General features: G+C 43.2%; 2 protein-coding genes across 2 annotated transcripts in view; both read right to left on the bottom strand.

Annotated features, from left to right (window-relative positions):
- Positions 1-10,450, bottom strand: part of LOC101432619 (lipopolysaccharide-binding protein-like) — a 28,061-nt gene extending 17,611 nt beyond the window's left edge. The window contains exons 1-7 of the mRNA XM_058287365.1: positions 10,390-10,450; positions 9,432-9,463; positions 8,586-8,649; positions 7,432-7,523; positions 4,961-5,137; positions 3,587-3,646; positions 2,169-2,339 (exon numbers count right to left, since the gene is read on the bottom strand). Of these exons, the coding sequence (XP_058143348.1) occupies positions 2,169-2,339; positions 3,587-3,646; positions 4,961-5,137; positions 7,432-7,523; positions 8,586-8,649; positions 9,432-9,463; positions 10,390-10,450 (657 nt within the window). The remainder of the gene's footprint in view (positions 1-2,168; positions 2,340-3,586; positions 3,647-4,960; positions 5,138-7,431; positions 7,524-8,585; positions 8,650-9,431; positions 9,464-10,389) is intronic.
- A 591-nt stretch (positions 10,451-11,041) lies between these two features.
- On the bottom strand, positions 11,042-20,208 carry LOC131275849 (lipopolysaccharide-binding protein-like). The gene is made up of 6 exons (XM_058287415.1): positions 20,129-20,208; positions 19,222-19,364; positions 18,488-18,602; positions 16,973-17,101; positions 16,413-16,568; positions 11,042-11,249 (listed from the first exon to the last, which is right to left on the bottom strand). Exons 1-6 carry the CDS (start codon positions 20,173-20,175, stop codon positions 11,132-11,134), a joined length of 708 nt encoding a protein of 235 aa, XP_058143398.1. The 5' UTR covers positions 20,176-20,208; the 3' UTR covers positions 11,042-11,131.
- Between the last annotated feature and the right edge of the window lie 7,256 nt (positions 20,209-27,464).

The raw sequence follows: 27,464 nt of genomic DNA, 5'->3' as shown, positions 1-27,464 counted from the left end.
ATTCTCAGCCCTACACAGCCTGAAAGAGCTCCTGAGACACAGCAGACCAAATTTGTGAGTCAAAAATGGAGTCAGTCTTAGGCTGTGTCCTTCTCTTTCCTCTTTCCTGGGAAGGTGTGTTTTCCACAATCAGTCCCGGCTAGTAAAGGGAGATTGTGGGGATCGATTTCTCCAGTCCTGTGCTGGCTTCCAGGGTAAACCATGGCATGGTCCTACCTGACCTGGAAGGGCTGGTGGGACACAGCAGACCAAATTTTTGGGTCAGAAGTTGTGTCAGCCTTAGGCTGTGTCCCCTCTCTCCCCTTTCTGGGGTGGTGGATCCCTGGAGCCCCCTTTGTCTGTAGCCACACGTCAGAATTCTAACATATCTAGTGTGGGAGAGAGTGCCTGCAGTAGCAGCTGTTGGTTTCAACTCACAGTTCTGTTGTTGTGATTCCCCTCATTTGTTCGTCTCTCCTCTGGGTGTTGCCCAGCTTTTTCCTGGTGTCCTAAACCTTAGAAAATCTTTTTCCAGGTTGTTTCAGCCTTACTCTAGCTATTTTTCTGGAAAAGAGAGTCTTTCTAGTCTGCCATCTTCCCGGAAGTCCTCTCTATCATCTTTTTTTAAAAAAGATTTATTTCTCTTCCCTTCCCCTGTCCTTCCTCCCCCCCCCCCGCCCCGCCAGTTGTCTGCTCTCTGTGTCCATTCGCTATCTGTTCTTCTGTGTCTGCTTGTATCCTTGTCAGCAACACTGGGAATCTGTGTCTCTTTTTGTTGCATCAGCTCTCCGTGTGTGCGGTGCCAGTCCTGGGCAGGCTGCACTTTCTTCACGTGGGGCGGCTCTCCTTACGGGGTGCACTCCTTGTGTGTGGGGCTCCCCTATGCGGGGGACACCCCTGTGTGGCACAGCACTCCTTGAGCGCATCAGCACTGCACGTGGGCCAGCTCACCACATGGGTCAGGAGGCCCTGGGTTTGAACCCTGGACCTCCCATGTGGTAGGCGGACACCCTATCCATTGAGTCAAATCTGCTTCCCTCTATTGTCTTTCAGTCACACTTGCTTGGTTCTTTGTATGATGAGTAATTTTTCTATGGAAACCTGAACATTTTCATTTTATGTTATGAAACTCTGGATCTTATTTAAATCTGTTTTAACTGGATTTTTCTAATACTGTTCCACCAGGGGGGCGGAGGGGCGGATGCCACTTTCCTGCTGCCATATGGAGGTAGAAGTCTGGGTTCCCCACTCTGCCTCTGTCTGCTAACAGCCATGAGGGGGTATATTAGTCAACTAAAGGGTTGCTGATGTAAAGTACCAGAACTCTGCTGGCTTTTATAAAGGGTATTTATTTGGGGTAAAAGCTTATAATCACAAGGTCCTAAAGAATTTAACTCAAGGTACCATAAGAGGTACTTGCTTACTCAAAGTCATTTGCCATGTGTTCAAGGAAGATGGTGGGCAATGTCTGCAAGGATTCAGACTTCCTTCTTCCTCTTAAGGTTCTCTGGTTTCAGTTTCTTCTGATCTCAGCTGTAGGTTGGCATATAGCTTGTATCTCTTCCCAGGGCTTGTTTCTTTCTGGGTTTAGCTGCTCTGGTCTCTTTACAAGGTGAGTTGTAGACTATCTGGCTCATCGCTCTTCCCAGGGCCTCTGCCATGTCTAATGAACTGTCTCTCTTATACTGCTGTGTCTTTCTCTGTGTGAGTGTCCACCCACCAAGGGAGCGAGGATTTCAATGCCCTACTGATGTGGCCAAATTAAAGCCCTAATCTTAATTTAATCAAGTAAATGTAACCTTGGAATTTAATACAATCAAAGGTTATACTTTAATATTTTTACAACATACAAAACTGAGTATTTTTACAACATACATAACAATAAAAGGTTATGCTTTAATATTTTTACAATATACAAAACTCATCTTAGATAGAGCAAATGACTTTTAAGGTTTCCCACAATCAGGACAGTATAGGCCTTAATGATCTATGCTGCAGGCTAAACTGCCTTCTCAGACCAATAATACAGGGCCCACTGATGCCACTGTTGAAAATATTCTCCAGCATCTATCAGCTCTGTAGTCTCCTGCCAGGCCTTTTAGCTAAGGTCAACATCACCATTGCTAAGGGAGTGGCCTACTCTCATGGTATTCATGACCTTTTGCTGCCAAGGCGTGGATCAGACTTACCGCCCTGATCTGGAAGAGTGATATGTGGTCAGAGGTTTTAGGACGGAGCGCATAGGCATGGATTTCCATCACTGCCATGAGGCTTGCATTTCCAGAGTTGAAGATCAGGAATGGTGTTGTTTCAGGTGATACCTCAAGCTCCATCTTCATATTGGGGTATAGCTTGGCTAGCTAGAGAGAGAGGGCAGAGACTCAGGGGAAGGAAGCCAACAAAGAGAGGGAAGCCATATAGATAGGATAGGAGGCTAAAATCTCTGAAGACACTAAATCAGTACTGGAAATATCACAGGTTGAAATGAATTGTATTTATCAGAACTCCTTTCCAAGAGAGGTCTGTTGTGTTTGGAGGGGGGTATTTTGAGAAAATGTCTGGGGTAGGTGAGATATCCCTAAAAGGCATGTGTGACTAATAGGAGATTGTGACCATACTGCTTTCTATGCAGGACAGCTGATGTTTACTGGTGTGCAAATTTGGGACCAGAATTGAATTGCCTGGGTCAAGAGAACCTTAATGTAAATAAAACAAAAATGTGCTTCCCAGAAAATAGAAAAAAAGAGAGGCACCCAATTATTAGCCTGCTCAGAGGGACCCTACCCTGTGTTTTACAATGGTTAAGTGTGTGTTGTTGTTTTTTTTAAAGATTTTATTTTTTATTTATTTCTCTCCCCTTCCCTGCCCCTCCCCATTGTCTGCTCTCTGTGTCCATTTGCTGTGTGTTCTTTTTTGTCTGCTCGTATTCTTTGTCTAGTGCCACCTGGAATGTGTGTCTCATTTTGTTGCGTCATCTTGCTGTGTCAGCTCTCCATGTGTGCGGCGCCATTCCTGGGCAGGCTGCACTTTTTTTCGTGCTGGGTTGGCTCTCCTTACAAGGCACATTCCTTGCACGTGGGGCTCCCCTACACAAGGGACACCCCTGCGTGGCAGGGCACTCCTTGCGTGCATCGGCACTGCACATGGGCCAGCTCCACACGGGTCAAGGAGGCCCTGGGTTTGAACCTTGGACCTCCCATGTGGTAGGCGGATGCCCTATCCATTGGGCCAAATCCACCTCCCAGTTAAGTGTTTTAATCTGCTATTTGATTCTTCTCTTGGCAAACCAATGGGATAGTACCATTATTGTCCCATTTGACAATAAAGAAAGTGGGGTCCAGCAAGATTGAGTTCTGAAGCCAGGTAATAGCTGATTCGGGATTCAAACCCAGGCAGTCTGAATCTAGAGCCAGTGTTTTTGTGCCACAAGAAGTCATAGAATAATGAAGATTTTGTACAAATGTAGTGTCATAATACCTACTGCTCCAATAGGCAAGATGATTGGACAAGTCTACACACAACCAATTAGTGTCCAAATCCAATCTCCAGATTGGGCTAGGCTGAGGAGCTTGTCTTACCTGCTATGATGAGGAGGCAGAAGTCTTACCTGGGGAACCAGGGTCTTAAATGAGTTGGTGTGCAGTTGGATTGGAATATTCATGGGAATCTGCAGCAGAAGAAGCAGGAAGTTACTTGAAAAGCAGGATAGGGAATAGTTAGAGGTATTTTTTGGGGGTGGGGGGGTGACAGATAATTTGGGTTCAAATCCTGCTTCTGCCACTTTTAGCTGACTGATGGTTGGCCAGCTTTGTTAGGTTCTTTATCTGTAAAACGGGGATAATAATTGCACTAATCTCACAGGTTGTGTGAGGATTAGAAGAAATGATATATGCAAAATATATATTATGTAAGATATAAAATAGTGCTAAGGACTATGCCTGGCACATAGCGAATGCTTAATGAATGTTATTGTTATTTACTCTTTCTTGGGACTCTCCTCAAAGGGCCAACTAGAGTTTGTAAACACCACATTCTGGCATTTGATGCCCTTTCCTGTATGGCTCCTCCAACCAGCTTTTCCAGCATCTCAAGGCGTCCATTGTCGACAGCACCTTTGCCCCCATCGCTTGCTGACCCTTCGCTGTGCACACCCTGTCTGTCCCCGTGCACATTCCCCTTCCTTGACCTCTCTTTCTGCTTAACCTTCTCTCTTTGCCTGGCCTGCCCCTATACAGCTGTCTCCGGATGGTGGCCGTGAGGGCACAGCTCAGATTGCCCTTCAAGAGGATCAGCTACGAGGGGGCAGCAAGCTGACACTGCCAGCTGCCTCGCGTTGGACCCCCACACCATTCACATGGAGGCCACGCTCTCCCCAGACTGCTCCCATTCCGTGGCTGAGCATGGCAGGGCCAGCAGAGCCCGGCAATTTCTGCCTGACCTGGGCCTCCTCTGCTAAGAAGCCTTCGCTCTGTGTGTCCCCAGTGGCTTGGCTGAGACGTCCTCAGAGCTGTGCAGTCTGAGGTTCCTGCTGCCCCATCCTCCCTCCTGCCCTCTCTCCCTTCACATATGTCCAAGGCCCACCCCACTGACCTGTTCTTCTCCTCTCGCTTATCCTGCACAGGCATTTCCCTGGTCAGCCTCTAGCAAGTCTAATGCTCATGGCATCTGCTCCTCAGGGGTCCTGATACGACACACCATAGTCTGTCTGTCTTTAAAAAAACTGCTAAATGTGCGCATATGTATTATGTGTCAGACACTAGGCTCTTCACTGACAATACCTCATATAATCCCAGGGGAGAAGATATTAATACTAGTAGGATCTACATGTTTAGGTAAGGAAACTAAGCTTAAATTTGAACCTATGTTTGGCAGGCTGCAAGTTCCATGTTCTTTCCTGCTTCCTCTGGCAACCACTGTAGATCTACAGTCCCACATGAAGCTCTCTCCCGAGGTCCCCAACTTCCTTCCCTCCCCTTCATACTTGTGCAGTTCCGATGCTGAAATGCATCTGTCTGGCATGTTCGTAAACCCAGTTGGCCGTGTTGAAGACATACTCAGAGACACCAAAGTAGACCATGTGGGCTTTCTTCCAGGGCATCTCAATGACTGGCACATGAATTGGGGCTGGAATGTGCCTTTTTCGGCTGAAGAATTCACCCTGGAGACAGAAGGGAACATCAGCCACCCAAGGTTCCTACCAGAGGGAGTGTGGGGCAGAAGCAACCAAAACCTTGTGGGGAGACGCCTGGGCTGGGGGTAGTGACCTGGGAGGCGGTTCCTTTCCAGAATATGGACCAGACCTGCTGAGAGATTCCCTCCCTCCCCACAGCACTGAGGCTTGGCAGGTGCCTAGAATCTTGCAATTACAGCATCATCCCTTTGGGGTGGGGAATTGAGTCCTGTGTTCCCACAGGCCTCAGAGGGTGGCAGAGGAAATGCAGCCTAGTGGTGCATACAGGGGCTCATGAGCACAAAAGTCTGATTTTGAATCCTGGACCCAACCAGCTTTGGGACCTGGGGCAAGTCATCAGCTTTCTTGTGTCTCAACTTCCTCATCTGTCAAATAGGGATAATGCTAATAGTTCCTACTTCACAGGGGTGGCATGAAATTGACATGCATCAGAATTTGTACAAACACTTAGAACAGCACCTGGCATGTAATAAAATGCATATAAGTATAGGTTAAATAAATCAAACTGGTGGGGAGGGGGACTCCAGGGCCTGACTCAGCACTCAGAGAAGCTGTGGAGGTGACAGGCGTGAAGATGATGTATCAGTTTCCCACTGCTGATGTAATAAATGACCACAAACTTAGTGTCTTAAAATAACATGTTTATTCTCTTACAGTTCTGGACATCAGAAATTTAAAATCAAGGTGCTTGCATGCTGTTTTCCTCAGGATTCTCCTGAGAAACAGAATCAACAGGTAATATGTGTGTGTTTATATAGATTTATATATAAACAGTATAAACAGATTTATTATAAGAAATTGTCTCTGGCAATTGTGGGACCTGGCAAGTCCTAACTTGTAGGGTGGGCCACAAGCTGGAAATTTGGAAATTCTGGTAATAATTATGTTTAAGTCTTTAGGTAGAATTTCTTTTGATTTCTGGAACTCTCAGTTCTTGCTGTTTTGACTTCCAAATGGTGGATGAGGCCCAGCCATATTATAGAAGGTAATCTGCTTTACTGATTATAGATGCTAATCTCATCTAAGAAATAACCCACAGTAACAGCTAAATGAGAATTTGGGCAAATAACTGAATAATCTAGCCAAGTTGATACATAAAATTACCCATCACAGTCCATCCCTTGTCAATTTGGCACCCATACACATCCCTTAAATCATACTTAATCTCCAAATAAAGACATAACAAAGTCTAACATCCCCTTAATGTCATATAGCTATACTGCATGCAACCAAAAATGTACTAATTCTTTCCCAGAAGAGGATGCATGTCCTTGGGTGATATCCACTCTTCTCTTGTTATCTTGTAACTTAAATACTATCAAGTAAAGTTATATTATATGATAAAGGGATAAGAGAGAAGAAAAAATTTGTATTATATACGTATATGTATACATATTTTTAACAAAAGAAATACTCATAATAATTATAGTCTTCATTTCTGCAACTGGTCATGTCCTCATACTTGGTATTTATAGCCACTGTTCTTTCTGGAAGCTTGCTCTCCAAATTTCTAGAGGCCGCCTGCACTGCTTGGCTTGTGACCCTTCCTTGCATCACTCCAACCACTTGCTTCCCTCCTACTCTGGCTTCTGTCATCTCATGACCTCTGTCCCTCTGATCTCCTGACCCCTCTTCTAAGGACCCTGGTGATCATGATGGGCCCTCAGGATAATCCAGGATAATCTCTCCACCTCAAGATCCTTACATTGCCCTCACGTGCACAGTTCCTTTTGCCACGTTAGGTAACATAGTCACAGGTTCCAAGGATTAGCCTACCACAAGGAGAAGTAGTGACGATAGTGCTACCATCTACATTTAATATGTGCCAAGTCCCTTTTGAGCTCCTTATACGCATCAGCTCACTCCATTCCCACCACAACCTTACAAGGTAGACTGTGATTACTATTCAAACTTAATAGAGGTTCAGGGAGGTTAGGTAACTCTCCCAAGGTCCCACAGCACAACTCTGGTGGAGGCAGGATTTGAGCTCAGGTGCTCTGGACTCCAGAGAGACCATGTTTGCTGAGATATCTGGCCTTAGGTTTTGCTGGACAGGGTTTATTTATTTTTTCCTTTTTTAAAAACTAAAAAAAAAATTTTTTTTTGCTGGACAGGGTTTAGTACCCCACCATTGTCATGGGTCAGGGATATAGACTGACAGACAGATGGACTGGAAAGGAAGGAGAGGAGTCAACCCTGGGAGCTGGAACTGATTTCCTGTTAGTCCTCAGCACCACAGCACTTTGCCCACAGTCTCTCACCTTAAAGAACACATCCAGGCCTTTGGCGGACACCATGGGGTTGCTTACCAGCCTGTAGTCAATGCTGGCAACATAGTCAATCACTGAGGTGACTGTGGAACAGGAAATAAGCAGGGTTATGAAAGGGTAGCCAAACACAGTTTTGCACACCGTGCTCTGCACAACTCCAGAGAGCTCCATCTAGTGCATTATATTGGAGAATGGAAATGGGGCTGGGGCTGAAACATGGTACCCTGTGCCAAGCAGAGAAATTGCTTCATTCATTCAATCAATATTTATTGAGCATCTCTTGTGTCAGGTACCATGCCAGGGCTGAAGAACCTAAAGTGCCTGGCTTCATGGAGCTGAGAGTCCAGAGAGGAGGTAACAAAATAATTGAACAAATAAATGTAAAATTGTTACTCTGGCTGGAGAGGTCAATAGGATGATGACAGCCATATAATGGTGGGTGGACAGATGGTGGTTGGGATGGATACTGAAGGAGGAATAGATGTTAACTGGGTAAAGAGGGTGGATGTAGGGGAAGGCATTGCTGGCAGAAAGAATAGCATGCTATGAGATCCTGGAGGACTATGGAGTATATCAGGGGAACTATTGGGGACCAGCGTGGTTGGACACAGAGGACAAGTCAGGGAGGGGAGCACGATGAAGCTGGAGGCAGGGGTGGTGGGTTCGCCTGGACCACACAAGGTCTTGTCGCCCTGGTTGGGCTGAGTATTGTGAGAATCAGAAGGACCTTTGAAGACTCAAGAAGGGGGCCTGACCTGACCTGATGTAGGACTGGAGAAGCCTCGGTGGCAGCCAGAGGGGCAGGGCTGGGAGGTCCCCCAGGCCTGCGCAGGGAGCTCTGACCATGCCTATGTGGTCAAAGCAGCCAGGACATAGCCCACATGTGATTCCACCACGTATGTGTAACCACCCACCACCACCTCCTGCCCCTGGCAGGTTTCCCAGTCACAACCTCTGAACCCTTCACCTACCACCACTACCTGCACCACCCAGAGACAGCAGAACCTCAGGGAGGGGCTGCCCCATGCCCAACTATAGATGGAGAGGCCCTCGATGGGGAGGGTACGGGCCCTTGAGGCTAGATGTTTCCAGGATACCAGGCACTGTGGTGTTTAATGGCTTCCAGGGAGTGAGAGGCTCCAAACCTGGCAGAGTCCGAAGATAGGGCTGCAGTCCTGAGGATACTGCTCTTTTGATTGCTTCACAGACCTGCCGAAAGTGAGGGAGAACACCGGGTGAGCCCCTCCTCTCTCCTTGGGGAGGCGACCCTTTCCCACTCCCATCTCCAGGCCCTAGAGGGAATGGCCCTGCCTTGAGGGCCTGTGTGGAGGGCATGGGAAGATGGGGGAAGGGTCCCTGCCCCATCAATACTCAGAACCCGCTCTCTTCCCCATCTGGGCTGGCCTCACACACAGGTGGGCCTGGCTTAAGTCCCTGGAATTTGGGGCATCCATATTAAAAGCAGGTGCTTATAGAGTTGACACTACCCTGGTGTCTGCTGTATATCCTGGTCCTCAGCTCAATATCTCGGCAGTTAAAGTGGCAAGTGGTGCAGGATACATAGACGTTTCTTAACAGACGGGAGAAAGCAGAGCAGCTTCCCAGGGTAGGAGGCATCTCCTGACCCTCAGTCTCTGCACCCCATTTCCCAGCGCCTTTACCATCTCTTTCTGCTCAGAGATTCTAGAAATCATTGCCTTTTCCTGGCCAAGGTGATTGGGAGTGAGGCACCTGAAAAGGACTACGGCCTGGTCTGCAGGCAGTACTGGCCGAGGCCACCAGAGGGACCCAGAGCAAAGGAAGGAGGAGGTCCAACCCAGAATGCGGTTCCTCAGTTACTTACTTCCTCCTGCGTAAGGCATGGAATTCCAGGCTGGGCAAAGTCCCAGGAGCCCCTAGTCCTGGGATTTCCTAGCTTCCGCCATTCCTATGCCATCCTTGTGATTTTGCGCTTACCATTTCTCTCCCTTAGTTATTTATTTACTCCATACCTGCCTTACACCAATAGCTTCTAAAACGTTACCTAAGTTTTAATAAAAAATACAAAAACTCTATACGCTCTCATCGGTGGAAAACTGGTATCCCTTGACATGAAGAGGAAATATCTTGAAAAATGAATACAAGGGAATTGAAGAAACGCTGAGGATGGCTTTCTAGATGCTGTTTCCTGGAGAGTAAATGCCAGTGTTTCGTTTCAGAGAAGTGTTCAGGATACATTAGTCTCAAACTAAGACTCTCCCTTTGACACAACAAGGAGTAGAGGGAGGACTGCTAAGGAAATCACTTGTTTATTCTGCTTTCTGCACAATTTAATAGCAAGGTTTCACATGGCATAGCTTCAGCTCTCAGCTGAAGGGAAGTTTCCCCGTTTTGAGACCCATCGTAGTACAAACTCCAAGCAGGCAAGAGTGCCTCTGTCCGTGGCCTGTCGGCCTCTCCTGGAGCAGCGGGTAGGCCAGCGTTGCCCAGGCAGCCATGCCTCCCGGGGCTTGGGGTGTGTCCTCCCTGGGGCCAACGCCTGTCCACCCCCAAGTCCCAAGGCAGGGGTCCTCTACTGCACAGCCTGTGAGAGCTTTGTCCAGAGTCTCTAGACACTGAACCCAATGACTATGTCCTCTGAAACTGTCCTCTCCTCGGCTTCAGCCTCCTCTACCCCCCAGTTACATGGGATGCAGATTTCTCTGGCCTTTGATTCCTGTATTTATAGGGCAGAGACCACTACCCACCCCTGGCCTCAGCCTGCCACATAGGAGGACTGTGGAGCATAGATGACAATTGAAGTTGCCTCGCCCCGTTCACCCAGCTCCTACTCTTTGCAGGCACTGGTGAGTGTCCAGGTACGACGGCATCAGTCTTCACATCAGCCATGAGGTAGGTGCTATGGTTATTCCTGTTTTATAGATGAGAATCCTGTGACTGGAGAGATAAGCCAGTCACCCAAAGCCTCACCGCCAGCCAAGTGGCAGAGCTGGAGTTGAACCCCAGAGTGTCTGACTGTGGGGCTCGCCATCTCAGCAGGAAGATTCAAGGGGGTGAAATCCAACTGTGAAATGGCTCTGAAACTGAAATAGTGATGACTGCTCTGAGCAGACCTTGTGTGCCAGGTACTTCGTGGTTATCTCATTGATCCTCCCCAGTGCTTCGAGGTAGGGGCCATTGCCTCCACCCTAGTAACGAGGAGACTGAAGCTCCAGGGGTGCATCACCTCACCCAGAGTTCCACATGGTGAATGGAAGAGGCACCCCTTTGCCTCCACAGTCAAGCCTTTTCCAGAGGTGAGTGACCCTGTGGGCCAACCTCACTGCTGTTCTCAATATGGCAGACATTTTTTAAGGTGTCTTATTCAAGAAATATTTTCCTATCATCAAGGTGATCAAAATATACTAAGTTTGCTTCATAAAGATTTTAAGATTTGCTTTGGCATTTAAATCCTTAGACCATGTGGAGTTGAGTTTTGTGTATGGTGTAAAGGTGGGATCCAAACTCATTTCTCCCCCATATCTCTCCAGTTTTATATGCGACTACATAATCAAATAACACTCTATCTATTCCAAATGCTAATTTAGCCTATGTAGTCATAAGAAATTGGGACTGCCTTGAAATTAGTCTTTGCACCAGAAATGATGAATGTTCTGCCAAGCAAATTTAAACTGGGGTATACTTAAGAGAAAAGACTGTCTCCAAACATCAATCATGTACATACCAATGATGTACTAACTACAAATCTGCTCATCCATTTGTTTACCTTTTTGTCCAAAATCTTTATGGTTCTTTTTTTAATTATATCAAGGAAGTGTTTCTTGATCCAACTGCAGAAGAAAGCAAAGAGGGTTGAGTTATAAGCCATGGATCTGTTCTTTCCCCATCCTGCCCTAGAAGGGTGCCAACCTGACAAAATTAATCCTTGGAGGATGATCCATGATATTCTCCAATCAAAAAAATAAGTCGGAGTAGGCTAGCTGGGAAGGTGGTATTATCTGTGCACATCTGTAGATTTAACTTCTCCAGCATTCTTTCCCTTCCTTCTTTGGAAACCCACGCCTTTCCCATTTTCATTCCTTCCCTCAGCCCTAAGGGTGGGTTGCAGACTATGGCCCAGCCATCATAGTCCATAATAATGGGTCAAGAGATGCGCATATGACTTAACAGCTTTTCTCAGGGTTTTTCCTGGAATTGTTGTGGGAACTACTTTTCTCCTTTGCTGACATATTGAGCACTAAGGGCCAGGGAAGCCTGGAGCTCTAGAGTAGGGCACTCTGAGGGAGAATGAAGCCAACAGAGATAAAAAGCCCAACCATGGTGACATGGATGAATCATAAGTAGCCAGTGATAGCTTTGTATCCATTTATGGACTTTATAGCCATATGTGAGCCAACCAATCCCTTAGTGCTTTTGAAGTTTTGTAACTTGCTACTTAAAGGAGTTGGGTGAATTTAGATCCTAGAAATCTTGAGAACTGTTTAGGAGGGGAAAAGGTGGACTGCAAGGATAGGAATAGTCATGAATAGACTGGAAACTATGAAATATATGTGGCTCTGAAATATACAAAAACCTCCTTAACATCACTTATAACTAGAGAAACACTAATTTAAACTGAGATATTTCATCTTTCACTTGGAAAATGCTAAATCTTTGGGTATATGCCATGTTAGGGAAGGTGTAGAGTATTGACACGGTCATATATTGCTAGTGGGAATGTAAAGTGACAAAACTTCTTGGAGGGCAATTTGTTAGTATGTATTAAAATTACAATTAAAATTACTCTCTGTCTCAGCAATTCCATTTAAAATATTTAACTACAATATATTTGCCCAACTGCAAAATGATGTTATGCACAAGGTTACCTGTGTAGCAGTATTTGTAAAATCAAAAGAATAGAGAAAAAAGACTAGGGGGGAAAGCTCTCCAAACTAAAATTCCATCTATGGAGAACTGGTTATATACATTTCATTGTTTTCATAAAATGCAGTATTTTGAAAAGGAAGCTCTTATATTCTGATGTGGAAGGACTTCTAAATTTACATCAAGTGAAAAAAGGTAGGAACCTAATATTGTATATAGCATGCTACTATTTGAGTAAAAAGCAAAAGAATAGAATATCTAGATGTGCAGGCATAGATGCTCACAGAAACTATCTCCAGGGTGCTGTTAATATTGGTTACTTCTGGCATGGGAACTGGTCGGTGGGGGAACAAGAGTGGGGAGAGATGTTTTTCACTCTGTACCCCTTTGCAGCATTTGAATTGTGAACTATGTAAATAAACTGTCCATTCAAAAACATTTTAAAACTTGAAATATAGAAGGAGGGGGTAAGAATCATTCTGTATACCTCCAAACTCCGCAACACATTATCTGGCAGTCCAACAATTAGTTGTTCATTCACTTATTCACTCACTCACTCAATCAACAAACGTTTTCCTCTCTTACGTACTAAACTGTTTTAGGTGTGAAGGGACAGTGGTGAATAGGACAGCCTTGCCTTCTAACCTCATGGAGTTTGCGATGGCAGTCTAAACCACTTCAGATAAAGCTGCTCCCTGAGAGCCCCTCCCAACCATGGCCACCACTCTGGTGCCAGCCAGTTGAGTTAATTTTGATGCATATTATATTGGTCGTGTTCAGCTCTACAGGTTTGCTCTTTTTTTTGAGGTATCAGCGACTGGGGATTGAATCCCGGACCTTGTATGTGGAAGCTGGTGCTCAACCACTGAGACACATCAGCTTCCCTGAGTTGGTTTTTTGTTTGTTTGATTGTTTTCCTTGTTGTTTGTTTTTGTTGTTTCAGGAGGCACTGGAAACTGAACTCAGAACCTCTGATGTGGGAGGCAGATGCTCAATCACTAGAGCCACATCCGCTCCCTGCATGTTTGCTTTTGAAATTTGATTGGACATATCTGCTTGTGCTTGGGATTTTTTATTCTTAGCTTATAAATTAATTATATTTTTCTCTCCTTATGATTCATTCCCTAATTTTGTGCTGAATAAGGCATGTGTAAATCAGACAATCATGTCCTGGGGTTCTGCAGAAGCATCAGGCTCTGTCCCCTGAGCATGCTGGACCCAAAGCCTGGATGATCCTTGGTCCCTGGTACCCAGCTCCCATTCACAAACAGATGGGAGCCCCCTGACTGTTGCCATAGAGAAGACGGCTGGTGTCCCTGACAGCCATGTTGGAGTGTTAATTCCAGACCTGCCCCCTCCCACACTCATGGGTGCTTCTCCAACCACGGATCAAAGTTAAAGAGATTGAAGCAGTAAATGATTTTCCATGAATCATGGACTACATAAAGTCTTCCTGGACTCCTTCCCTCTCTTGTTGCCCTGGTTCAATCCAACCTCCTAAATATGCCTGGCCACAGTCCTTTCTCTATCTCCACTGCCATCACCTGCAGGGGCATCATCTTTTTTGCCTGGACAACTGTATCTGCCTCCTTCTTGGTTTACCTCCATATACTCTGACCCATTCTAATCTCTTCTAAAGGGAGTGATCTTTTTTTTTTTTTAATTGATTTTGTAAAAATATTACATTAAAAAAAAAATGAGGTCCCATTCAACCCCACCCCCCCCACCCCACCACTCCCCGCCCAGCAACACTCACTCCCATCATCATGACACATCCATTGCATTTGGTAAGTACATCTCTGGGCATCTCTGCACCTCATGGTCAATGGTCCACATCATGGCCCATACTCTCCCACATTCCATCTAGTGGGCCCTGGGAGGATTTACAATGTCCGGTGATTGCCCCTGCAGCACCATCCAGGGCAACTCTAAGTCCCAAAGGCGCCTCCACATCTCATCTCTTCCTGCCATTCCCCATAACCGTCAGCCACCATGTCCACTTTTCCCACTCCAATGCCGCCTTTTCTCTGTGGACCTTGGATTGGTTGTGTCCGTTGCACCTCTATGTCAAGAGGAGGCTCAGATTCCACATGGATACTGGATGCAATCCTCCTGCTTTCAGTTGTAGGCACTCTAGGCTCCATGGTGTGGTGGTTGTCCTTCTTCAACTCCATCTTAGCTGAGTGAGGTGAGTCCAATAAATCAGATAGATTGTAGGAGCTGAAGTCTGTTGAGGCTCAGGGCCTGGCTATCATATTGTCAGTCCAGAGATTCAAATCCCCTAAATATATCTTAAACCCCAACACCAACTACAATTCCAGTAAAGTAGCATGAAAGTCTTATGAAAAGAGATCCCATCGGAGTCCAGTTTCATCACGCAGAAACACCAGCTCCAAAGAAGGGCCATCTGACATAGCAGTGAACCCCATCTGCAATGACCATAGAGCCCATGGGTCTCTTTAGCCCTCAAAGGAACCAATATCTGGGGTTGTATCTACTTTATCTGTCTCTTAGACTCTGCTCAGTTGTGCATAAGGGCAATCCTTCTGACAGCCTCCAGACTCTTTTTTAGAGACTCGTAGCCATATAAACTCCTTTCCATTTCCCCCTTACATTAGGTCAAACAGAATTTTAAAGTCATGTTATTATATGTAGACAGGGATATTCTGCTGATCTGCATTGAACCTTCAATTCAAGGTCATTTTCCAGTTGCATCATCAGTTGGTACTTGATAGTGATCCCTCGATGCCAGGGAGGCTCATCCCCGGGTGTCTTTTAAAAAAGCAAATCTGATTATTCTATCCTTCCTCCTTAAAACCATCGAAAGGCCTGCTGTTGCCCATTAGGATGCAATCTTGATTCTGCCCATGTCTTTAACTTCTAATTCGACCTCATCCTGCCATCTGCTCTCCATGTTCTCGTCCCCCCGCTTGTCTGTTCTCTGTGTCTGTTTGCTGCGTCTTTTTTCTTTGTCCGCTTCTGTTGTCCTCAGCACGGGAAGTGTGGGTGGCGCCATTCCTGGGCAGGCTGCACTTTCTTTCGCACTGGGCGGCTCTCCTTACGGGGCACACTCCTTGCGCGTGGGGCTCCCCTATGCGGGGGACACCCCTGCGTGGCACGGCACTCCTTGCGCGCATCAGCACTGCGCATGGGCCAGCTCCACACGGGACTGACCTACTTTCACTTCTTGGAAAATACAAGCTTCTTCAGGCCTCAGGATCTTTGCATATTTCTGCCTCATCAGAAAAGCTTTCCCTTCATTGTGTGCCTGAATTCAAGGCTTATTCTTTCCTTGAATATATTGCCCTTGTTCCAAAGGCTCATTAACTGTGACTACATTTGTGGCTTTCAGTACTCTTGAGCAGGTTATCACAGTTATATTGAAGGTAATTCTTTACATAGTAAATTATTAACTGTCTTCCTCTCCCACTAGAATACAAACTGCATTGGGACAGGGACAATGTCTGTTTTATATCCTCTTGTTTTCCTAGCATTTAGCTCAGGATCTGGCAAATAGCAAGGGCTCAATAAACATTTGTTGAATACATTAATGAGTAAAGCGGCAAACTCTTCCTTTTTGGTCAAGACCATGTTTTCTAGAGTTCATATCTATTGTACCCTAACCTTTCAACCATCACAACCATAACAACAAAAAAAAAACACATTGTATTCATCCCACTGTGTTTATTTTCACCATGTGCTATAGCAGTCAGCCTGCAGACTGCTATCATTCAGTCCATGTTCACTTAACAGTCCATATAAGCATGGCACATTGATATTCTGGGCTTCCATTAAAGACAACCTGGATGAGGAATTGGCAAACTTTTTCAATTAGGGCCACATAGGAAATATCTGTGACACTGCAGGTCTTACAGTTTTGCAAATTCTAATCTCTGATGTTGTAGTACTAAAGCAGCCATAGACAATTCATAAACAAATGAGCACGGCTGTGTTCTAATACGAAAATTTGCCACAACAGGTGGCGGGCAGATCTGGCCAGCAGACCATGGTTTGCCAACCCCTAACCTTGACTAATCTTAAAATATTGCTCTAATGTCCATTGGGGGCATCTTTTGGGAGTTGAATGCAGAGGCAGCTCTGATATCCAGTGAATGTGTGGGGTCACTTACCGTATGTTTTTGGAAAGGTCAATGTTGATTTTGCCAACAGTGTTTTTGCAGTGGGCCACAGAGGCAGTGGGTTGTCCACTTTGGTCCTTGCTCACGTTCAGAGAAAACGATATGGAAATGTGACCCAAACTCATGTTAAAGGTTCCCATCGCAGGGCTGGTTGGGAAAAGTGAGAATCAAAGTTTGTATAATCTGGGCAGTTCCAGGAAGAGGATCCAAAAGAACACAGACCTAAGTTTGACTCTCATGTCCCTACTAGCTATCTGTGTATCCTCCCTGAGCCTCAATTTATCACAATAGAAACAGTCAATATTTATTGAATATTTTTGGTGTCTCAAATGCACTGATAAATGCCTTACAATGATTGTTCTGTTTAATCCACAACTGCATCTAATGAAGTGGGTTAACTCCATTTTACAGGTGATGACATGGGCTTAGGAAGAGTCAGACATGAGTCCCTTAATAGAGTAGACTTTTAAGAACCCAAGAATGGAAATGAAGGGTGGGAGGACATGCCCTTGCCCAAAGCTGACAGATGTTCTAACCCAAGTACTACTTACAAGAAAGTCTTTTTCACCTTCCACATTCCATAGACAGACACCTGGTTATTGGACAGGGAAACTCTCACACCGTGCAGTGGGAGTAAACTCAAATTTGAGTTTCGGAGTATGAAGTGATTGATCTTCAGGCTGGGGAAGGGAGTCAGACTGTCAATTCCAGACAAACCAGGAGCACATCAGTCCCTTGAATGAGTCCAGAGAGTCCCCTCGGACCTCTCACTCTGTGTTTCAAATTTATTGACCTAAACCACAATGGACAATCAAATCATCTTATCCACTTCTTTGAAGGTCTGCTCAGGCTCTGCCTCCTCCAGGAAGCCTGTATAGTATGTGTGTTTGTGTATGTACATTTAGAATAGTTGCTCTTTGCCCACTGCCTTCAGGAATTATCTCAAAGGACTTGGGGTGTAGTCTGAGTCAATTTTTCTTGTCAATGATGGTTAATGATCCTTCAAGGCCTAATATGAACTCTAATGGGACAGGGGAAGAAAAATCCATGTAACCAAGGAATGCATGAAGAAAGAGTAAGGGCTGAGACCTCTGAGGACTAAATGAATGAAAGCTTGAAGAGATGGTCATTGGAGGTCATTGGAGTCCTTCAGGGAATGGATATGAGGAACCAGGGCTTGTTCCCCAGGACCAGGACGACCCCTGGCTTTATTTCTTCCCTGGGGATATGAATGGATGCTATGTCCAAAAGAAAATATATAAATTAAATATAAATAATTTCTGGTAAGACTTAAAATCCTTGACTAAAGATGCCTAGCATGGAAGGTTGGTATGTTTCAAGTAGATCTCTAATCTGGGCAGTGAGAAGAATATCCAGGGGCCTTGGAAGACCAAAAATCCAGGATTAGAGTCTCTGTAGGACTGACCTATTGATGAATGGTTTCTCAGGGTCTCTGTGGTGACTTAGTGTTATGAAAACCCCAGAAAAACATGTTCTTAATCCATTCCTGTAGGTGTGAACCCTCTGTAAATAGGACCTTTTGATGAGGTTATTTCAGTTAAGGTATGGCCCAACTGAATCAGGATGGGCCTTAATACTGTTACTGGAGCCTTATAGGGAAGGCCACAGAGACAGAAAACATGGGGAGCAGCCAGAGCTGGAAATTAAAGGAAACTGCAAGAAAAAGGAGAAAGTGTTGCCAAATGCATTGCCATGTGATGGAGCCCTAGAATGCCACAGTTTTTAGGAAGAAAACTTCACCTTGCTGGTACCTTGATTTTGGATTTCTCCTAACCTCAAAACTGTCAGCCAATTCCCATTGTTTAAGCCAACCCATTGTATGGCATTTGTTTTAGCAGCTGGGACATTAATACAGCTTCCCTTCTGTACTGACAATTCAAGAAACATACAGCACTTTCCAGAAGACCCACAAGAGCTGGCCATGATGCCTCTGTCTTTAGTCTAGGAGATGACCCCATCCCAGCTCTTGATTACTCTCCCCCCTTGACCCTAGGCCCCCATCCTTTTGCCTTGGCAGCCCCTGTGATGAAGAATGGCGACCTTACTTGTGGACCTCGTAGTGTATACTTCCAATCCAACTGTTTTTGAATTTCCCTGTGAAATTACGCAGCTCGAGTTTGGAAAACTCCTTCTTCAGGTTGGCAACTCCATGATGGCGGGCTGGAGAGAAAAAGAAGATGATTTGTGTTAACTCATTTAGTGGGATGCAGCTTAGTATAGTAGTTGGGTTGCCAGGCTTTGGAATCACAGGGACTGGTATTAAGTCCAGGATTTGCCATTTATTCTTGGTATAATTCTAAGAAATTTCCCTAACATTCCAGAGCCTCAGTTTCCTCATCTGTAAAATGGGGATAATAATGATACCAAACCTGATAATTAAATTAGTTCATGAATATAAAGTGCTAGAAAAATGTCAGTAATTTTTATTAATTCATTCAACAGGATTTTGGAAGTAATGATAAAATACATTGAGGCTTTTAAGTAATCATGTACTGCAATTTGGTTTTTCAGAATTGCCTGGGCCATATACCAACAATGCAGACACCTAGACCAAAATCTAGTCAGTTTTAGGTGGATTCCAGGAATCTGTATTTTAACATGCGTCCCAGCAATTCTAATGTCAGAAAAAATGCTGGGGACAATGCTGATCTAGTCCTATTCTCACCCTCCTGTTTAAAGAGGGGAAACTGAAGCCTGGAAAGTGACATAGCCTTGTCTTTGTTACCACTCCAGTCTGGTGGGCAACAATGGGCACCAGAACATGACCAAGCCCCCTTACCATATTTCAGGCCTTTTTTGGTGATCCTGGCTATAATCCCAGCATCAGAGTTGTCTTCTCCAAAGCTGGAGACCTCTGCCAACAGCAATAGGGCCACCACCACACAGTATAGTCTGGCTATCATCTTTGTCCTCAGCTCTTTCCTGGGAAAGATCGGTCAGAATCTCTTTGTATTGACAGCAGAGGCTGGGGTGCTAGATTAGGAGGTGAACAAACTAGGAGGCAGAACAATTCAAGGCTTTGGGGCAGCCCAGTTCCCAGCAATTTAAGATGGGGAGAAGGTTGCTTGTGAAACTGTTGGAAGTTTATTTCTGGCCCTGAGAGCAGCGGATTTGGTACATGGCCTCCATCCTCTTCCTCCTCTAAGCTGTCCTGCCCATAACTGCCAGAGGAGCTTCCCCCATCTCCAAGGCCTCTCTCTACCTAAACAGCCTCCATTCATTCCCCCTTATCTACAGTCTGCAATCCAATTACTCAGTCTGGCAGGGAAGGCAGCCATACCATGACTACAACGGACATGTCCAACCAGATCTTCCACTGCCCCAGACTGCCTGAACCCTGCACTGTAGCTCTGCTGGAATCCTACTGTTCTCCACTTACATCACGCACATTCCCATATTTGTCTGCCCCCCTTTCCTGCCTGGAATATTTCCCCTTTCTTTAGTTGCCTTCCAAGACCATCTCAGGTCTGATCACAAATACAGTGGATGGAATCCACAACTCTAGGCTCTGGACACTTTCACATTTTCTCTTGATCAAAAACATCTGTTTTTAATCACCTTTATTCAGGTATAAATTATATGCAATTAAATGTACACATTTTAAGTGTACAGTTTACTCATTAAACTGTACACTGTATTTACTGGAGTAAATACCCTATAATTAAGATAAAGAACATTTCCATCACCCCAGGAAGTTCTCCTGTGCTTTTTCCCAGGCAATCTCCTTAGACATCTGCTGCTCCAGACAACTACTGGTCTGCTCTCTGTTACCATAGATTCTTTTTGTGTGTTCTAGAACTTCATATAAATGGAATCTTATGGTATGAATTCTTTTGTGACTGGCTTCCTTCATGCAGGATTCTGTTTTGGCGATCCATCCATGCTTTTGCCTGTATCAGTACTTTATTCCTTCTTATTGCTGAGTAGTAGTCTATAAGGCAGCTAGAACAATACATTTTTTTAAATCACGTTTTAAATTTTCTTCAAATAGGAAAAAATTGACATGGTTCAAAAATCAAATGATGTACAAAGACATACAGTGAAAAGTCTGGCCCTCAGCCCTCCTTTGCACCTTCCAAGTTCCTATCTCCTTTCCATCAAATCAGTGTCATCTTCTATTATGATAAGTACCTGGAGTCAGAAGGTGCTTTGAGAATTTACATTCTAGGGGTGTTGGGAGCACAGAGAAGGAAAAATCAAAAGAGCAGAAGTGCTTGAGCTTAGTTTTCAAGTATAAATTGGAATTTGACAAACAGACTTAGAGAGGAAAGGTATCCTACCAGAGAGAACAGCAAGAGCTAAGGCATGGAAGCCTGAGAAAGACTGCATGTTTGGGAAGGAACAAAGAATTGTGGGAAAGTAAAGGGTTAAGGGTGGGGATGGAAAAGAGTGGTGGAAGGGGAGGCACAAACCTGGGCAAGACTCTTCTTGAAGGGCCTTATTAACCAGTCCATGTTGAAGTGTGATGTGGAATTGTTTTCCCTCCCTCCCTTCCTCCCTTCCTCCCTTCCTCCCTCCCTTTCTTCCTTCCATCCATCACTATGGTATGGGGTGGAGGAAAGTGTTGGGTCCATATTCACACATATTATTTGTGTGCAAATCACATCATATATATATATGTTTTTTAATTTTTTAATTTTTTAAAGAAGGTTCTGGGGATTGAACCCAGGACCTTGTACATGGGAAGCAGGAACTCAACTTCTGGGTTAAACTTACTCTGCCCTTATATTTTTTAAAAAACATTTATATTGTGGTAACATAGATAAAATAAAAATGTCCCCATTTTACCACTTTGAAGTATACAATTCAGAGGTGTTAATTACGTTCATAATACTGTGCCACTATCATCACCATCCATTACCAAAACTTTTTCATTACCTCAAACAAATTCTGTAACCATTAAGCAATAACTCCTCATCCCCTACACCTCTTAGCCCCTAGTGATCTGTAATCTACTTTTGGTTTCTGGTTTCTAGAAATTTGCATATTCTAGGTATTTCATGTAAGTGGAATCATGCAATATTTGTCATACAGTGTTTGTTTTTGGATTGTTTCACACAACATAATGTCTCCAAGTTTCATATATATTGTAGCATATATCAGAAATTAATTCCTTTTTATGACGAAGCAATATTCCATTGTTTGTCTACACAATATTTCATTTATCTATTTGTCTGTTGATGGACACTTAGGTTCCTTCTGCCGTTTGGCTATTGTGAATAGTGCTGCTATGCCAATGATAAACAAATACCTGTCAGAGTCTCTGCTATCAGTTCTTTTGGGTATATACCTATGTGTTTGATTGCCAGGTTATATAGTAATTCTATGTTTGACTTTCCGGGAAATTACCAAACAGTTTTCTGGTGGCTTCACCATTTTCTACTCTCACCAGCAATGTACAAATGTTTCGATTTCTCTGCATCCTCCATGCTAGGCATGTGTGAAGTTGTGTCTCACTGTGGTTTGTTTTTTTTTTTAAGATTTTTCATTTTAAAAAATTTTATTTATTTCTCTCCCCTTCCCCCTCCCCCATTGTCTGTTCTCTGTGTCCGTTTGCTGTGTGTTCTTCTGTGTCCACTTGCATTCTTGTCAGCAGCACCAGGAATCTGTGTCTCTTTTTGTTAAGTCATCTTGCTGCGTCAGCTCTCCATGTGTGCAGTGCCACTTCTGGGCAGACTGGGCTTTTTTCGCACGGGGTGGCTCTCCTTGCAGGGTGCACTCCTTGAGCGTGGGGCTCCCCTCTATGGGGGACACCCCTGCATGGCACAACACACTCCTTGTGGGCATCAGTACTGTGTGTGGGCCAGCTCACCACATGGGTCAGGAGACCCTGGGTTTGAACCCTGGATCTCCTATATGGTAGGCGGATGCTCTATCAGCTGAGCCAAATCTGCTTCCCTCACTGTGGTTTTGATTTGAATGTCTCAATGAAAAATGAGGCTGAGCATCCTTGCATGTGCTTATTGGCCATTTGTACATTGTTTTTTTTGAGAAATGTTTACTCAAGTCCTTTACCCAAGTTTTAAATGGATTGTTTTCTATTTTATTGATGAGTTGTTGGAGTTGTGTATATATTTTGGGCATTAAATTATTATCAGATATGTGATTTGCTACCATTTTATCCCTTTCTATAGGTTGTCTTTTCACCTCTTGAACGTTCTTTGACATTCAAAAGTTTTTAGTTTTGATGAAGTCCATTTTATCTGCTTATTTTTTTGTTGTTCATGCTTTTGGTGTCATAGCTAAGAAATCACTGCAAATCCAAGGTCTCGTAGGTTTTCTCCTATGTTTTCTTCTAAGATTTTTATAGTTTTAGATCTTATGTTTAGGTTCTTGATCCATTTTGAGTTAACTTTTGTATATGAGGTAAGGTAATGATCCAACTTCATTCTTTTGCATATGGACATCTAGTTTTCCAGCACCATTTGTTGAAGAGACTATTTTTTCTCTATTTAGTGTACATGGCATTCTTGTCAAAAATCAGTTGGCCATAGATGTTTGTTTTCATTTCTAGCCCCTCAACTATTCCATTAGTCTGTATGTATATATATATAGTGTATTTAAATATATATATTTAAAGATTAATTTAATTTATTTATTTACATCCCCCCCCACCCGCCCCATTGTTTGTGCTTGCTGTCTATTCTCTGTTCATCTTCTTTTTAGGAGACATTGGGGACCAAAAACTGGAACCTCCCATGTGGTAGGGAGGCACCCAATCACTTGAGCCACTTCTGCTCCCTGCTTGTTGTGTCTCTCATTGTGTTTTGTCACTGTCTCTTAGTTACATCATCTTGCTTCTTCACCTTGTTGCATCAGTTTGCCACGCCTGCCTGTTACATCAGCTTGCTGTCTTGCTTGTCTTCTTTAGGAGGCACTGGGAACCAAACTCAGGACCTCCCATGTGTAGGTGGGCGCCCAACTGCTTGAGCCACATCCTCTTCCCTGTATGTGTATCTTTATGTCAATATTTAACTGTTTTGATTACTGTGGATTTGTAGTAAGTTTTGACATTGGGAAGTGTGAGTCCTCCAACTTTTTTTCTTTTTTTGGGATTGACTTGGCTATTTGTGTCCCTTTTTGATTCCATATGAATTTGAGGATTGACTTTTCCATTTCTGCAAAAGAGGCTGCTGGAATTTTGAAAAGGGTTATGTTTTACCTGTGGATCACTTTTTTTTATACTGACATCATAACAATATTACAACTTCCAATCCATGAACATAAGATGCCTTGCCATTTATTTAGGTCTTATTTAATTTCTCCCAGTGATGTTTTGAAATTTTTAGCATACAAGTCATTTACCTCCTTGGTTAAATTTAGTTCTTGATATTTTATTTTTTTAGATGCTTTTGTAAATGGAGATGTTTTCTTGGTTTCCTTTTTGATTTATTCATGGTTGGTATATAGAACACACCTGATTTTGAGTTTTGGTTTTGTATCCCACAACTTTGCTACTCTACTAGTTTTTTGTGTATGCTTTTGGGATTTTCTATATAAAAAAATTATGTCGTCTGTAAATAGAGATAGTTTTACTTCTTCCTTTCCAATTTGGATGAATTTTACTTCTTTTTCTTGCCTAATTTCTCCAGCTAGAACTTCCAGTACACTATTCAATAGCAGTGGTGAAAGTGGTCATTCCTGTCTTGTTCCTGATCTTAGGGGGAAAGTTTTCAGTCTTTCACCATTGGATATAATGCTAGCTATTTAATATGCTCTTTATCATATCAAGGACATTCTCTTCTATTGCTATTTTTCTGAGTGTTTTTGTCATGAAAGGGAATTGGATTTTGTAAAATACCTTTTCTGTGTCAATTGAGATGATCATGTGATTTTTTCCCTTCATTCTATTAATGTGTGTGTGGTTGTTTTTTTTTTTTTTTTTGCATTGCTTGATTTTCTTATACTGAGCCACCCTTGCATTCTTGGGATAAATTCTATTTGGTCATGATTTAAACTTCTTTTAATACACTTTTGGAGTCTCTTTGTTAGTATTTTGTTGAGGATTTTGGCAATTATATTCACAAAGGAATTTAGTGTGCAATTTTCTTTTCCAGTGATATCTTTACCTGGTTTTGGTATCAGGGTAATCCTGGGCTCATATAATGAGTTATGAATTTTTTGGAAGAGTTTGCTAAGTTTGGTGTTAATTATTTCTAATGCTTATTACAATGTACCAGTGAAGCCACCTGTCTCTGGATTTTTTTTTTTTTGGCAAGGCTTTTATTACTCATTAAATCTCTTGACTTGTTATTGGTCTGTTGAGATCTATTTCTTCTTGAGTCGGTTTTGGTAAATTGTATGTTTCTGGGAATTTGTCTATTTCTCATAGATTATCTCATTTGTTGGCATGTAAGTGTTTATGGTATTCTCTTATAATCCTTTTAATTTCTGCAAGATCAATAATACAGTTTCCACTTTCCTTTCTGATTTTAGTTATTTGCATCTTTTCTCTCTCTTTTTCTTTGTTAGTTTAGCTAAAGACTTGTCAATTTTCTCCCGGGGATGAGCTTCCCTGGCACCAAGGGTTTACTACCAAGTACCAGCTGATGATGTAACTAGAAAATGACCTTGAATAGAAGAGTCAACTCGGACCAGCAGAATATCTCAATCTACATATAATTCCAGGAGTTAAAATGCTTTTTGACCTGAATAAAAGGGGGAAATGGAAAGGACAAATGAGTTTATATGACTATGAGTCTCCAAAAAGAGCTGGGAGGTTATCAGAGGGGTTGCCCTTATGCACACCTGAGCAGAGTCCCAGAGACAGATAGAGTAGATACAACCCCAGGTATTGGTTCTTCTGAGGGCTACAGAGACCCACAGGTTCTATGATCATGGCAGATGGAGTTCAGTGCCATGTCAGTTGGCCCTGCTTTGGAGTTTGTGTTTCTTTGTGATGGAGCTGGACTCAGATGTGATCTTTGTTCACAAGCCTCTCCTGTTACTTTTACCAGAACTGTAGTTGGTGCTGGGGTTTAATGTATACCCAGGGGACCTGAATCTCTGGACTGACCATGTGATAGCCAGGCCCTAAGCCTCAACAGACTTCAGCTCCTACACTCTGGTTTATTGGACTTACCCCACTCAGCTAACATGGAGGTGAAGAAGGTCAGCCACCACACCAGGGAGCCAAGAGTGCCTACAACTGAAAGCAGGAGAATTGCATCCAGCATTCATGTGGACTCTAAGCCCCCTCTTGATATAGATGTGAAGTGGACACAACCATTCCAAGGTCCACAGGATGGAGGAATAGAGTATGGATTAGAGTAGACTTACTGATATTCTATTCATGAACTATTGTGATTAGTAATCACAGAAAATGTGGCATTGGTATGGAGAAAGTAGCCATGGTGGCTGCTGGGGGTAAGGAGTGGGAGGAAGAGATGAGATGTGGGGGTGTTTTCGGGACTTGGAGTTGTCGTGGGTGGTGCTGCAGGGACAGTTACCGGACATTGTATGTCCTCCCATGGCCCACTGGGTGGACTGTGGGAGAGCGTGGGCTATGATGTGGACCATTGACCATAAGGTACAGTGGTGCTCAGAGATGTATTCACCAAATGCAATGAATGTCTCATGATAGGAGATTGTTGTTATGGGGGGAGGAGGGGTGTAAGGGGGGTGGAGGGTATAATGAGGACCTCATATGTAATATTAAAAAAATAAATAAAGACAAAAATATTTTTAAAAAATAAAATAAAATAAAAAATGACTTGTCAATTTTATTGATCTTTAAAAAAACAAATTTTGGTTTCATTGAGTCAATTGTTTTTCTATTGTCTATTTCATTTATTGTCACTCTAATCTTTACTATTTCCTTTCTTCTACCACTTTTTGATTTAGTTTGCTCTTCTTTTTCTAGTTTCTCAAGATATAAGAATAAGCTATTTTCTTGAGATCTTTTTTTGGTTTTCTTTTTTTTAAACGTAGGCATTTACAGTTATATATTTCCCTCTGAGATTGCCTTTTGTTGAATTGCATAAATTTTGTCATGTTGTGTTTTGTTTTCTTAACTCTCAAGATATTTCCTAATTTGCCTTATGATTTTTTCTTTGACCTATTGTTTGAGTGTCTTTTAATTTCCACTTATTTGTGAATTTTCTAGTTTTTCTTCTTTTATTGATTTCTGTCTTCTTTCTATTTTGGTTGGAGAAGATGCTGTCTTAGTTCTACAGGGCTGCTCTAACAAAAACCACATACTAGGTTAGCTTAACAACAGAAATTTATTGGCTCATAGTTTTGGAGTCTAGAAGTCCAACACTAAGGTGTTGATGACTGGTCTGTTTACTCCTAGAGTCTGTAGTGTTCTGATTGTGGCCTGTATGTGCGTTCCTTGGGTCACACGGCAATCTGTTCCTCCTCTCTGATTTATTCTAGTTTCTGTCTTCTACTGACTGTATCCAAATTTCTTATCGCATCATAGACATGGAGCTCTACAGACATGGAAGAGGAAAAGATTTTTAAAATTTTTTCACTTTCAACTTATTTGTGTTGGCTCTAAAGTAAGTCCTTGTAAACAACATATATTTGGATCACACTTTTTAAATCTATTCTGCCAACTTTGCCTTTTGATTGGAGAATTTAATCCCTTCATATTCATAGTAATTACTATGTTCATTGAACTTTTAGGAAAGTTGGAAATGCCTTTGTAGTTCCAATGTCTGGATCTCTTCAGTGGATACTTTCTATCACTTTATTTAGTTTCTTTGAATGGGCCATTACTTCCTATTTCTTTGTATACCTGGTGATTTTTTTGTTGTTGTTGAAGTCTCAACATTTGAATATTTTGATGTCTTAATTCTGGAAGTCAGATTCTTCTCCTTCTCTAGGGTTTGCTTTTTTTAAAATTTTCAATTGTTGAAGGCTGTAGTGTAGATTGGCTCTGTGTTGGGCCTTTCCTTCAATACTTAGCTCAGTTTGTGCTGAAGTTATAGATTAGCCCATGGTGAACAGGTAGGTTCTTCTCATGACTTTGTGAGCATCCATGGTAGCTTTGAAAAATCCCACCATATGATTGAATGT

This window comes from Dasypus novemcinctus, chromosome 24 (assembly GCF_030445035.2).
Source record: "Dasypus novemcinctus isolate mDasNov1 chromosome 24, mDasNov1.1.hap2, whole genome shotgun sequence".
Taxonomy (NCBI): Eukaryota; Metazoa; Chordata; class Mammalia; order Cingulata; family Dasypodidae; genus Dasypus; species Dasypus novemcinctus.
The sequence above is the reverse complement of the archived record's forward strand: the minus strand, read 5'-3'. Positions and strand labels throughout refer to the sequence as shown.

Coding starts and splice junctions, on each gene's coding strand:
- LOC131275849 (XM_058287415.1), bottom strand. CDS start 20,175: ATGTCTAAGGAGATTGCCTGGGAAAAAGCACAGGAGAACTTCCTGGG. Junction 19,365..20,128: donor GCACAGGAGAACTTCCTGGG/GTGATGGAAATG, acceptor GATCTTTCCCAG/GAAAGAGCTGAGGACAAAGA. Junction 16,569..16,972: donor AAGGTGAAAAAGACTTTCTT/GTAAGTAGTACT, acceptor TTTCCCAACCAG/CCCTGCGATGGGAACCTTTA.